This window comes from Xiphophorus couchianus, chromosome 6 (assembly GCF_001444195.1).
Source record: "Xiphophorus couchianus chromosome 6, X_couchianus-1.0, whole genome shotgun sequence".
Taxonomy (NCBI): domain Eukaryota; kingdom Metazoa; phylum Chordata; class Actinopteri; order Cyprinodontiformes; family Poeciliidae; genus Xiphophorus; species Xiphophorus couchianus.
This window is the reverse complement of record NC_040233.1, coordinates 7,571,201-7,585,985: the sequence shown is the minus strand read 5'-3', so window position 1 is coordinate 7,585,985 and position 14,785 is coordinate 7,571,201. Positions and strand designations below refer to the sequence as shown.

Here is a 14,785-nt window from a genome sequence, read left to right as displayed (position 1 = left end):
AGTCAGACACTCCAAGAAGTAAAGAAAGAAAAGATCAGATTGCCTTCTCTCTAAAGCTGCGGTTAAAACTCAAAGCTGAGTGTTTGTCGCCAGCTGATATCTAAGAGGGCTTGAAAAGTGGTAAGTGGGTGTCAAGCAGACTGACAAAGCCCGACTTTCAACATACTTGCTTAGACTAAATTTGGATGGAATCTGTGAGCTACAAAAGTCCATGTTTTCCAGGGTTTAACAGCCATGTTTGTGGTGCAACAGTTTTCGAAAAAGATGCTGGAGCCAGTGTTTGAAGGAGATGACATACTTTTGTGTCTCGCTCCTCTCTGATTTTTCATGGGACGTTTTTGGGAAGGCATTTTAGAACTTTTGGCTTTTGAGTTGAGAAATCTGCACTTTCATTTGTAAAGAGAAGTCAAGTGTTGTTTAGATAAGGGACTACGATCGAGTGTGGATGGCATCCGATTGTGGTTTTCCCTTTTGAACTGGGTGACAGTAGACCAGAATGGACTGTGCAGAATTTCTGGTTAACTTGGCATCACAAAAATATACAAAAATATACAAATATACATGCATTTAATGTATACACCCTTATTTGCTTATGATCTGGTAGTAATCTCCTACACTGCAAAAATCCAAAATCTTACAGAGTATTTTTTGACAAGTTTCTTGTAAAAATATTTTAGAAAACCTTAAGACAAAACTCACCTTCAAATAACTTTTCAGTAAGATATAGCAACTTTTTAAAGTAAATAAACCCTTAATATTGGTGAAAATGTATTCATTCCATTGGCATATTATTTCACTCATTACCTGGGAAAAATGTCTTGTTATAGGTAAAAAAAAATTGCCAATGGAACTTGAACTTTTTCATCAATCATCAGTAATTATTGACTTGAAACAAGCTTATTTCTTGCTGATGAGTTACTTGTAAGGTCATTTTGCCATAGTTAAAGTTTTCTGAGATATTTACATCCGACGCTTGACAAAAATAATACTTGCTAAGATTTAGATTTCTTGGCAGTGTACCTACCACTACCGCAAAGTGGCAACAACTTTACAATGCCCACCCATCCATCCATTTTCTGTTCACCCTTTGTCCCTAATGGGGTTGGGAGGGTCGTCGGTGCCTACCTCCAGCTACGTTCCGGGCGAGAGGCGGGGTTCACCCTGGACAGGTCGCCAGTCTGTCGCAGGGCAACACAGAGACAGACAGGACACACAACCATGCACACACACACACTCAGGGAGAATTTAGAGAGAGACCAATTAACCTGACAGTCATGTTTTTGGACTGCGGGAGGAAGCCGGAGAACCCGGAGAGAAACCCACGCATGCACAGGGAGAACATGCAAACTCCATGCAGAAAGACCCCGGCTGGGAATCGAACCCAGGACCTTCTTGCTTGCAAGGCAACAGTGCTACCAACTGCGCCACTGTGCAGCCTTACAACAATGCATCTCTACCATAAGACTCTGGTACAGATGCACTAAGACATTTGCTGATAACTGGCAACCAACCAACAAATGAATGAACCCATCTCGGTTTCGCCATGTTGCTCTGACAGTAACCGTCTTCTGTGTTACCGAGTGAGGAAGACTCACATTTCTCTATTTTCTGTCTCAATGCGACGCTTCAAACTGAACTGCATTTAACCACAGCAGTGTAAGAAGATGTTTTAAAGAACGCTCTATTTTCTATGAATTATTGATATCATGCGCCAAAGAGCAAGAAGAAGCAAGACATTCAGCAGACAGCAGAAAGGCTCCACAAAGTTTGGTCTTCTGGAGCTTCCGACCTCTCCTGGTCATAAAACAAACAGGATTTGGAAATGTTGGCAGGTTTTTTAGAACTCTAACACTTAAAGTAAGGGGTCTACGTTTTCAAGGAATACGCATATGCCACTCATGCTAATCGTGCTAACTGCTAATAAAAGACGCTGCTCTCCATGAACAGTTTGCTTTTACAGAATATATCAAATCTTTAACAGCAACCATTCTCTCCCTGCTGCTGCCCAAAATAAGGAATGAATAAATGCTGGCGGCAGTTACTTTGCATACCGTATTTATGTCTTCTTTTGTTACATTTCGTAAAGAGAAATCAACTTGGCTTGTTATTGGATGGTCAAAGTCAAGGCTTCCTGATTTGTGGATCATTTTTGCAACGTTAATAAACTTTACAGCTGACGAAACAAGTAAAATTGAAAGCAAAATCTTCCAGAACTCCTTAAATCAATGTTGATTAGCTAAATTATGATTATTCCACACACCATATGCCGTGGAATATGGAACATTTCCTAAAATTGTCAATCGTAGCGAATAACTACTTCATCTGGTCATTTTTCTGCCAGCACTTTTAATTCAAACGCATGCATTTTAAAACCTCTTCATATCTCCATTGTGTATGAATGCCAGCGCTTCTCCAGCTGTGGCTCAGAAGTCAAAACACTAACTGGCTTTACTGAGACTAAAATGGAAACATGACGGCGACAACACACATACAAAAAAGTTGTAAAAAATAAAAAAGTCTAATCTTCACCCCCCCCCCAACAGAGAGCAGGATGGGAGAGAGCGGGCAAGACCGGTAGGTTGGAACGGTTGGTGTGCACCTCAACGCGGAGGAACATCTTAAAAGGACGCAACAGAGTCGGTTGGAAAAGTGTCACCGGGGGAGAAAGGCAACGGTTCAAACAAGTGAGAACGTCAGAGAGGAGAGCTGGGGGTTTGTGTTTATCGCCGTCTTAAGACTGACTGGAGGACTTGGACCGAAGGGAGAGGTGGAGGGAGAAGTGACCTGACTGTCAATGACGCCACATTACTGACGCTCTGCTTCAGAGCAGGCCCAATACCGACACATTTACCTCTTGGCCCAATGTCTTAGCAGCCTCTCGCCTTCTCTCTCTCTCTCTCAAAAAAAGAGAAATATCAGATATGAAGGGAACAAGAACAGCAACCTAGGAAAACTTTTCTTCTTTGAATTGAAACAAGCTTCTTTTTTTTTTTACTTTTAAACACCTCAGGATGAGCAGGAACAAGAAATTACTAATCAGTCCTCTGGTGGGGGGAAAAAAAAGAAAAATGCAGCAGAATGATTTCAGAAAGTCTCTAGAGTTCTAATAAGTGTGTGAAAAGTTTGAAATATGTGTCGAAAGTACCCAAATATCACAACTAAACAGAAAGGTCTGAAAAAAAGTGAAGCGGAGAGCAACTCAACTGGTGGTCCAGCAGCTGCATCTCGGCAGCGTGACGCCGGCGAGACGCGGCCCCGCATCCCTGTGCCTTTTGTGCTTTCAAAGTTCTGAGTGTCGCCGCGCGAGAGGAGAACTCACCAGGATCCCAGAGAGCGGCTTCTCTTCCATCCTTCGGGACCTCGTCGGCAAAGATCCTCTGCCTCTCTGCTGCTTTCTCACTCACTGCCTGGAATGGACTCGTCCGCCTTCTGGCTACCAGAGCTCTCGGCGTCTTCTGAGGGGCCCCCGGGTTGTTGCCTTCACCCCGTCGCGTCGGGCTCTATCTCTATCTCTCTCTCCGTCTCGGTTTCCCCCCACCGCTTCTGTGCCGCTCGCAAGTGTTGCTTGGAGTGGCGTTGCCGCTTTGTGTCAATTCTGCCTTAATCCAGAAACTTTTCTAAGCTGTGAAAAGAACACGTGACAGGCAGAGAGGGGTAGGAGGAGGGAGGAGAGGGGTGGGAGACGTGGGGTGGAGGGGGAAAAAGAGACACTTTTTAGTAAGGTTCCCTCCCCTTTTGTGAATATTCAGATCCATCTTTCTCCGGGATCTGTAAAACAAATCTAACATGGCACCAATGTTTGTTGTTTTTGTGTGTGTGTGTGTGGGGGGGGGGGGGGGGGGGGGGGGGTGCAAATTCGAATGTCTTAAAACATCTAAAAGAATTTTAACTATAAAATATAAATCAATGACAGCAGATGCAAAGAATTTCTAAAGCATGTAGTGAGATATTTGCATACTGTAGCAAAGCAGCTGGCACGACAAAGTGGCCTTTTGTGTTCAGAGATTAACTGTTAGGGAAACGTTCAGACGGCTGTAAGACGGCCAAAGTGGGAAAACGGCTCCGATCCCGGATTTGAGGGCAGGTGGCGGAAAATATTTATGGTCCAACAAAACATTTTTTTGTAGTCCGAGCCTGTCCGAAATGTCTTTTCATGAGATTTTAGTGGAAATAAAACAAATAAAAATCTCATGAAAAACATGAAGTGAAAGGCTAACTATTTGGTTACACTAAAGCAGAAAAAAGACGCCGTCACATTTGTTTGTTTTTTTTAGATCGGAAAAGATCTTCTCTAATTTTATTTTTTTTTTTTGCAACTAAAGATTAAATATAGTAATTGAAATTCTTTTGGGGTTCTTTTCTCAAGTGGAACGCCAGACATCAAAAAGTCTTTATAAACTTATTTTCCTCCCTTACGTTTTTGCTTCTGCTGAACAAAACTGAAGTTAGAATCAGGATTTCATCTTCAGTAAATGAAATGCGGGCTGCCTTTAATCAAGAGTAAGCTCTAAAGTTCTCAAAACTGGACTGGATTATTTAAAACTAAACACAAATTCTTCCAAACACAATCTAAAACTCTGAAAGCTTCATTCCATTTCGGAAATAAAAAAAAAATAAAAAAAGTTGAAATCCAATAAAGGTTTACAAAAAAACAGCACAGAGGGCTTTAAAATGACATTTTCTTTAGTTACATATAATTACATAAGAACAACCAGAGCTAAGCTTCAAAAACAGCGAAATGGCCCTTTACTCAAGCTCCAAATACAACATCAACTTCAGTGTCTCATCTGTCAATTCATTTCAGTTTGAGCAGGGAAATAAAAGCTTGTGAAAAAGGCATTTCATGTTAATGAAACTGTTTCCTTAAAACACGATCAGATCTATAAAAGTTTTTTGAATCTGCATTATTAATTTGACATAATCTCCAGCCCATCAAGGCTCTCTTGCCTCACCAGGTTTTCTGAACAATTGTGCCTCATTTCTGAAAATAAATAAATAATAATAATACAAAAAAACTCCTCATGCATTAATGCAGATAAAAATAGCAATATGTATGTAATCTAGTTAGTGAAAAACTGGATACATTTTTAAATAAATAACAAAAAACATAAAAAGAAATATATGGTAAAAAAAAAATCAAGTGCAGAGCTAATTTATTGTGTTCTTTTCTTTTGATAATCTTTATAAGCAGCCTTGAATTGCAAGTTTTTGTAAGGTATATTGAAGTGCTATTATGTGAGGTATAACTTACTGATTATCACACATTCATATCCGAAGTTTAGGGAACTTTTTTAGCTCATTGATTCATAAGTTAGAGTCAAGTTTAGACAAGCCATTCAAAACATTTAGTCTGAAAATGGTCAGAAGAGTGAAAACGCAGCCAAAGTCCAAAGTGAAACTTAAAAAAATAAGTAAACGACATCACAGTCACTCTGCCTCAAAACAAAACCCAACCGGTGCTCATCCAATTCCAAGTTAAATTAAATAGATCTGAACAAATGTCATAGATAACATAATACTGATAATGTGACAATAATTTAGCAGCAACTGGAATAACTGTTGCTTTCTAATTTTAAATAAAAGCAGTGAGTCCATGCAAACTGCTTTGCACTGTAAATGTGTTTGTACAGTGAAAATGTGATAAATATTAACAATTAGACGTTTGAATTTTGTAGGAATCTCGTATGTTCTGGTAACGGTGATCTCTACAAAATGTCTGGACCACAATCCGTCACTCCAGCTCTGATTGGGACTTCGTGGCTGAAGTCTTGATCATTTTTAGTCTCAGTAGACTTTCAAACGGACGGACACAGATTGCATCAAGCTAATACGCCAAGAATTTTTTTTTTTTTTTTTTTACACTTTATCAGCCAAACTATAAATAATCCAAATTCAATGTGAAAAAAAACTTTTATCCCAAACGTTAAGATTACGATTCGGACTAAATTAGACAGGAACAAGGACAAGAACAAGGCACATTAATGGAGGTCCCAACACCAAAAAATACAGGATCCAACATGTCCAATACCACCAAAAGGGAAAAGTATCAAACTACGCCTTATAGTAAGAGGAAAAAGTTTCATGTCAGCTGAACAGGCTGTAAATGATGCACAGTGGCTGGTTAGCATGTCCTGCTTAATCTGACTCTATAAAAAGGTCATTAAAAAAAAAAAGAACAATTTCAGCATGAGCAATGAAAAGGGGCCAAAGATAGCCACCGTTCAGGGTCACTCGCATAAAAGAAAAACCCTCCACCACATACAAACAGTACGCCTGCTTCACATACAGGAGCCCATGGAAACTCCAAAACGCCCAGCGACACGCATCACACCCAGCACACTGCACATCGATAGAAGATGGCAGAAAGAAACTAAACTAGGTTATAAACTTGGGCCCTACCGTCCACAAAGAGATGCTGGGGAGAGAAAGACAACATCAGCAGAGGGCAGCTGCCTCGGGCTCTCAGGAATGATCAGGGGGCCAGGACTGAATGCTGTGATTAAAGTACACAGCTCTGGCTTCATCCCACTGAGAAACTCCACTAACGTATGTACGTGAAGAACCGGGGAAAGTCGATTGGGCAATCCTGGAAGGAGTGGCAGCAGGAAGTAACATCAAGACGCCTCAGTGAACTCGTGAGGAAAGTTGCAGAAGACAGACAATGAAGATGATGTAATGTTGGCACCAACATAAATACACAATTAATACTGACCCAGGCAGAGTTGGGTAGTAACTAGTACTCAATTACATTTACTTCAGAAACTTTGTTTTGAAAAAATTTACTTTTTGAGGAGTATTTTTGCTATGTTGTACCGTTCACTTTTACTTGAGAAATGTTATCATGAAGTATCGCTGCTTTTACTTAAAAGTAAACCTTCTGGATTCTCTATCCACTGAATGAAAAACAAACATTTAAACAGCAAATTTACCAGACACAGACACATGCCTGCAGTGTCTGTTAAAGTTTCAAACGTTTATATTGAATGAAAATGTTATTTTGCCTGATTTTGTTATGTTTTTGTTACTTGTATGAATTATTGTCGTTTTGGTCCTTAAAATACCAAAATTTCCACTTAGCCTTATATTTTTTAGTATTAAATAATTGATCATTTGATCAGTTACTCAGTACTTTTTACCAAAACACTTTTTCTACTTTTACTTGAGTAATTTCTTGGATGGCTACTTTTTACTTTTACTTGGGTACAATTTTTGGGTACTTTACCCACCTCCAGACCCAGATGGTTGAAGGATTTAAAACGATTTATGGATTATCTTCAGTCTTGAATGAGCTTCTTTCATAAAAACAAATATATACATGTTTATTACATACTTGTTAAAACTGTCACTGTGGCGACACAGTTATAATATGTGACAGATAACCTATGAGAAGATCGATCTTCTCCACCTCCTCCATGAGCTACTTTTGCGGTCCACAGAAATGACAAAAAATTGGTCAAAAACAACCAATCAGAGACGGGTTTTGACTCTGATTGGTCAAAAACAACCAATCAGAGACGGGAAGAATTTCTTAGCGCTGTGAATAATACTCGTGTACCTGCTGCTAAATCTGCTAATGGAGGAGAAACAACCCATTGTTCAAAGAAAACAGTTTATCCAGCGTCATCTGTGGCCATGCTAACTAGCGTTAGCATTCCTTGCAGGCTCTGCTATCAGGAAGAAGCTGTAGCACAGCAGAGAGGAAAAAGGAAGGCTGTGAGCAACGCGTATACAAGCAGGATTGACAGCACTAAGCCCCTCCTCTTGGCTCTGATTGGTCGTTTCTACTTAGCGCTGTCAGAAAGCGGAGGAGCTCATATTTCCCCCCACAAATTATGACTCAGTGCACACTGTCACAACCTGGCAAAAAAATGTGTATCTTTTTTTTAATAAAAAGTTTCATACTTTAGCTTAAAGTTTCCAGCTACACTGTCCCTTTTTTCTCTGTCTCCTACTATCTCATCATAAATGAAATTCTAAAGTATAAAAATGATTCTAAGGCTTAGACAGTCCTGTCTATTTAATAGGAAGCATTTCCCACCAAAGAAATGACAGAATCTTTCACCTGCGGAGGAAAACGTCTAAACCAGCTACAGAGAAATCCTTCAAGACTGAAAAGGACTGGACCTTCAAAATAATGTCAAATTTGACCAAAAGACAGTGAAAAATTAAGAGTACTTCAACATATATATATTTTGCTGCCACTGTGTATTAAACTATTTAAGAAGACATAAACTGACTTAAACATTTATTCTACCTTATGTCATGTTGACTGATGTATCTAGGGTCAAATGTTGTAGTTGAAAAAACAAGGTTACATTTGAATAAAAATCAATGATTTACAATAACTTAGATTAAGTAAAAATAACTTACGGTGTCAATTTAAATTGAGTTTTATGCTTAGACTTCAGTGATTATTTCTAATTGCATTGGTTTTACTTGAACAGAAAAAAGAAAACTCAAATAGCTGTAAATTTGGATCCACTGAAAATAATCCAAACAATTTGTTACCTCTTCGTATGTTAACTTAAGTCACTTGCCTGTCTGAATCGTGTCGGGTGTAATGTTTGTTGCAGAGGGTATTATGGTGGACGGATCTTTGGGTTCGTCTCTTAAGTTTCATCGAAAAGAAAAGCCAAGGCTTCAGGTCACTTTTGAACTATTATATGAAAGTGGGGGCCATTTGTTGATGGTGTCTTCTTGTTTTGACCAGACCTCTGCTTTAATGTGCAAACCAAGGCTCATACGGACATGAACGAGGAAGTCCGGTGTTGGAAAGTAAACAGCACAAAGTCTTGACTTTGATCCTATGGTGGGATGAACTAGAGCTGAACGTCAAGGTAGCCCTTTTCTTGTCCAACATCAGTGTCTGACCTCAGAAACATGCTCGAAAACACCCGTAAACATCCCCCCCCAAAACATTACAGAAAGGCTTTCCACAAGAGTTCAGTATAAGTACTAGAATGGGCTGACATAATTAACCCCATGGATTAAGAAAGGGATATCACTCCACTTCATATGTATGAAGGCAGACAAGCGAATACTTTTAATATACTCTGTACTTTTGGTATACACATATCTAAAACATTCCTGGAAGGATTAACATTTCGTTTTTGAAACACATTCATTTTTGTCTGAGTTTAAACCATGCAATGTGCTGACTTAAGCAGAATTTGCAAAAAAAAAAAAAAAAAAGTGTCTGTACAAGAAAAAAATAAATTACAGTCGACTCTAACACCTTCTTCTTTCCACATACATCATCCTTTCCGTTGAAACTTTATGGAATAAATCTTGTAGAAACGGTGACAAAACCAGAAATCAACACTGTAGGCAAGGCAGGGAAAGCCATATTTTTCATTAATCTGCTGGAAATAGTTATGTACTTTCTTAAACTCCTGCATAAGATGACAAAAAAAAACCCCAGAAATACATCAATGCAATTGTAGAAAAGATAAAGCTGAACAAGTGTTACTTTATGTAAATAAGGAGAAGTATACAGCAGAACGATAGACAGCATTGTTGCTATTTTTAATTTCTGCTGCTCGATAATCAAGGCCAACAATAACTAAGAGACATGCAAGTGAAGCTAAATATAGCACTTGTCTCACAGAGAGATCCAACGTGGCTCTCAATGTACTGACAGTCATACATTCTGTTCTTGCAATCTGCATATGAACTGTGTCAGTCAGTGTGAGAGCCTCTGGTTCCCGGCCCCGACACAATGTGCAACAAAGTAGCCTCCAGAAAACAAAGCGGCCACCTTTTATTGCTAGCCATGTTTACAATGCGTCATATTGTTGGCCTCACAAAGCAGCTGTGTCTGTTATCAATGAGGTCAATATGAGGCAGCAAGATTGGGACTCCACAAGTTCTGTTTGGTTGCGATAGACGGCCTTAGCCGTATACGTACAAGACGCCAAGTACGACTAACGCGGCACTCAAAGCGGCCCTAACTAAGCTCGAGCTTTTGTTCAGGACCATGTGAAACAGAGGCGGCAAAGCTGGAATCACTTTGGGAAAGCTGACAAAAAATTAAAACAAAATAAAAACAACCACGGACTAATTCCGTCAACAGCACAGCGGAAATGGGAAAATTATGGGATTGCACTGTAAAAATGCATTGCATTGTAAAGATAAAAACGACGTTACAGTAAAATTGTAATGATTTTTGTACCTCCGAGAAGCCACCAGAAAAATGCAGAAGCTGTTTGTGTACATCAGTAGGACTGCCAACGTGGGGCTTATTTTCAGCAGTCCGTTGCAAAAATAAATTAATTTTAAAATTGTAAAATTACAATAAGGACAGCCTTTTCAAAAACTAAATGAGGACAGTAAGCATTCCAGCTGACGGCATAAAACGACACACAGCACTAGGTTCAAGAGAACGGGGTTTAACAGAATTTTAACAATATTTCTAGGGAAATCTATAACCCTCTGTTTTGTTTTTGGGAGTTGGTAGAAATTGAAAAGTTGAGAGAGCGGCAGAAAAGATGTATATACAGTGTTGGGAAGTAACAAAGTACAAGTACTTCGTTACTGTACAATTTTGTTGTATCTGTACTTTACTTAAGTAGATTTAATAATGGATACTTTCGACTTTTACTCCACTACATTTTACAGTAAGTATCTGTACTTTCTACTTCACTACATTTCAACAAAACCGTCGCGTTACTCGTTACATCCAAGTCGCTTCGCGCTTTTTTTTCTCATTAAAATGTGAAGTTCAGGGACTTGACGTGGGGCTGTAAAATCCAAGCAGTAATGTGATTTACTAATTACGTGATCTGATGTTACCCATCATGCGCAGTGGCTTCCTCTGAGCGGGATTCTATGTCTGCCTAATCATCAGACATAGAATCCCGCTACATAAATCATAAGATTTGGCGACATGTAAATTCAACAGCGCTTCGTCCAACTTTTAGCGTCACTTGGAAAGGAAGCTTAAAGAAAGGTAAGCTCTGTGGACATGATGTTAGCAAAGCTAACACATACTGTATGTGTTGCATCTGCGATGAAAAAAAGTTGTCACTCATGCACTGAATTATTGTGTGGAGGTGTTGACTGAGGTGTCGCTTATATGGGACAACGTTGTGACCAAAGTTTGCTATGTAGTCATATAACATTCACGAACGATCCAATTCTTCTGGACGGATCTTTACCAAGTCCTATACGACTGAAGCCTCATTGAGAGCCGTTCTTTGTTCTTGTAATGCTCTGCATACACTGCAGTCGCTGTTATTATTTTATTTAATAAAAAAAAAAATGATTTATTTAATTGGTGAATAAAGAAAACAAGAACGTAAGAACGCAGAGCATGCTCATTCCTCTTTGATTCGTCACCTGCCATGGTGGCAGATAGGGTGAGAACAGTCATGGTCCTTCTGCTTGGTTACTTCTTGCTTGGACAGTGTTCATAGTTGAGTGTTGTTTATTATTAATGCATTGCCTTAATTGCTATGTTTAATGGTGCAGACAGTTGTGGTTTCTGACATGGGCAACCGCCCAGGGCGTTATCTGTTTAGGGATGGCAGGAGACCTCTGTGGATTGTGGCACAGAGATGGAAACAAAGCAGAATGAAGAATAGTTTGCATTGATAATGATACTGGTTAAATTTATTTCAGCTCTAAGTATTCAATATCTAGGTTTTTTTATGGGAATGTGGATCTTTCAGATCAATTTGAGAAGCAATTTTGACAGGTATGCTTAATTTTATTGAGTCGTGGGGCACTGGTCTTGGTCTTGACTTGGTCTCGGGTTTGGTGGTCTTGACTACAACACTGCTACGTGGCTCCTTGGTCCTCTCCCACCCACCTTCTTTCCATCCCCTTTTTGTTGGATTTCTTTAAAAATAAATGCCACTAGTGGCAAAAAAAAGTGAAGTTCATGCTATGTTCAGGAGACAAGATGTTTCCATCCCTGGAATTATGATGTATAGAATCACATATCTAAGTCTAAACTGTCACAGAGAGTAAACACAATAAAAACATGCTTTATCTGTGGCGTTGTTCATTAAAATGGCACATTTCTGATGTATTAAAATTAAATATGATGGGTACACTTAATGGTATTGTATTAGCGATTAGGTAATGCATTCAGCAAGTACTTTTACTTTTAATACTTAAGTATTTTTAAAAGCCAGTACTTTTTTACTTTTACTCAAGTAAAAATGTTAATGTACTTTTACTAGAGTACATTTTTGTCTGTGTATTTGTACATTTACTTAAGTACATTTTTGAGTACTTTCTCCACCACTATATATGGTGGATATATATATATATATATACACACACACACATATATATTTTTGGACTGGCATGTTTAAACACCACACAGATTCAACACAAAACTGAAATGCATTGTAGCTTAGCAATGTCAAAATGCTCCAAGGAAGATGCTAACTTCAGCTGCATTGGCTTAAGGGGATTAGCCAGACAGAGTATTGTGTTTTTAGACAGAGTATCGCCCCAGTTTTTGCAAATCCTTTCTATCTGTTCTGTCACTCTCTCAACATTTCAATTTCTACCAAGTCACAAAAAGTACTTGCACAATCATCATTTTACGGCTGAGCTAGCTTCTTCAGTGCTTACGCCACCAAATGATGTTGCTCAGCCTAATTCCTTTCATATATCCAAACAATCTCCACATGCGGACAAAACAACTGGATAGAGTGAATGAGATAGATGTCATTTAGACAACAGGAGGTGTGGTGTTTCAAATCACAAGCAATCAGGTAGCACAATCTACCTGATCTATAGAGCTATTACAAAAACACAAGCATATGTCAACCAAAAATAACCCTTTGCCCTGAAACAGTAACCAGAACAACAGAACTGTCACGATCAAAGTCAAATTAATTCAAAGACAGAGTGCCACTCAAAACATCTTTCTCTCTATGCTTAGTGCCAGCATCATCCAATCTTGTTCATCAATATGTATAAATATAGGTATATATAATTCTCTGACAGTAGATATGGAGAGGTTTGTCTTGATGAGATGCATAACTTGTTGCACGAGTTCCAAAGCTTGCAACTTTTGCTTTCACTCTGACCACTTACCAGAAAACAAGAGGAACTAAAAATATCATGCATTGAGAATTGAGTCACCGGAGGAAGAATGATCAGACAAATTGGGGTTGGAAACCAGTTCCTGTGGCAATCAGAGCGTACGGAACAAGTCAGTTTCAGTGGTCAGAGAAGGAATCTGTGAATGACTGACAGACAAATACAAGTATAACTCAAACAACTCCAAATATAATTGTTTGAGTCATTAAAAATATATATATCCTGGTAAGACCGCTAACTCTTGCTAAAATAACGCCAATAGAAATCTACCTTACCACCTTTGAAATGAACTATTTCCTGAATTGTTCAACTGAAGACATCATGGAAAAATACCAACCAGTTCCTGCATAGGTGTGCAGACCCTTAAACTAAAAGAAGGAAAAGAAGAAGAAGGGAAAAAAACTGGTCAGGAGAGCTTCTCAGAGCCAGACAGTAACGTTACAGAAGTTGCAGGAATAATGGTTAATACTGGTTGGATGTATTCTATGTGTCTGGACAAAAGAGTAGAGAAGGAAATGTTTGTAAAGGAAACACTAAATCTGGCTAAAACTTACCAAAACCTGTCCAAACGTGGATGTGGTAGGATCTAATGAAACCAAACTTAGAAAAGGAATTTGATCCAGAATCATCAAGGACTAAGCAAACTTCACACTGAACCTAAAGGACTTTGGACAGTTGAATACCAAGTCTCTTTTGTCCTTAGCCCAGGTAAGGAGATTATGAAATTGCCTCTGGTTCATGATATAACGCATACAATATCACACCTCAGTTGTTGTCTACACTTCGTGAATCTCCCTGAACTCCTAAACAAGTTTTATTTCTGTTGCTTGGCCATCTTTTTTCTATCACACTCTTTCCTTCCACTCGACTTTCCATTAATTTGATTCGATACTGCACTCTGTGAACAGCCACCAGTTTCTTGATTGTGTAGGTCAGGGTTTTCAGAGGGCAAGTGCTTGACATAAAAATCATTGTTTTCTTTGTCCCATCAATCTAATTTTCGGATTAACTCAATTTTGGGTTTTGATTACCTGTACGCCATAATGATACTCTCTGCTTTCTCCACGTCTGCTTTCCTCCGTTTCTTCCTCTACGGGGAAAATAAAGTCGCCGTCTGCTTTCCCCGTTTCTTCTTCTACGGGGAAAATGAAGTCGGCGGCTGCTTACCGTAGTTGTGAGACCTGTTGTGGCTCAATATTGGCCCATATATAAGGCGCACCGGATTATAAGGCGCACTGTCGGCTTTTGAGAAAATTGAAGGTTTTTAGGTGCGCCTTATAGTGCAGAAAATACGGTATTCTAAATTACCTAGATATAAGAAAAATATTTGTCAACAAGAGAAAAAATGCAAAGCCTAAACACTGCAGAAAATGATGAACAGATGAAGTAAAAGTGAAAGACAACAAGAAACTGAATCCAGATGCAAAAGCAAATTTAGAAAAAGAAACAAGAAGCAACGCGACCAAAATTTAAAACGGCAACAAGGAAATTCCAAACACAAGATTAAAAAGTAAGAACTAAAGAAAACCCATAGACTATAAACGCATGACAACATCAGACAGAACTAGAGGCATTTTCCACTCAACCTACCAAATAGAAATATTTTCTATCTGTTTGTAAAGTCAATGGAGATGTTTATTACATCTTTATAGACAAGATCACAGACATTATAGATGATTGCGATTGCAAATATAGACAGTCTCATTTCTTTAAATGCCACATATTG

At 38.8% G+C, this 14,785-nt stretch overlaps 1 protein-coding gene and 1 long non-coding RNA gene across 2 annotated transcripts in view; one reads left to right on the top strand and one right to left on the bottom strand.

Annotated features, from left to right (window-relative positions):
* Positions 1-14,785, bottom strand: part of slc6a9 (solute carrier family 6 member 9) — a 78,599-nt gene that overhangs the window by 59,907 nt on the left and 3,907 nt on the right. The window contains exon 2 of the mRNA XM_028021280.1: positions 3,320-3,622. Coding sequence (XP_027877081.1) covers positions 3,320-3,349 — 30 coding nt within the window. The 5' untranslated portion in view covers positions 3,350-3,622. The remainder of the gene's footprint in view (positions 1-3,319; positions 3,623-14,785) is intronic.
* On the top strand, positions 857-12,986 carry LOC114146870 (uncharacterized). The gene is made up of 3 exons (XR_003595976.1): positions 857-926; positions 2,500-2,501; positions 12,975-12,986. It is a non-coding gene; the product is annotated as an uncharacterized LOC114146870 (long non-coding RNA).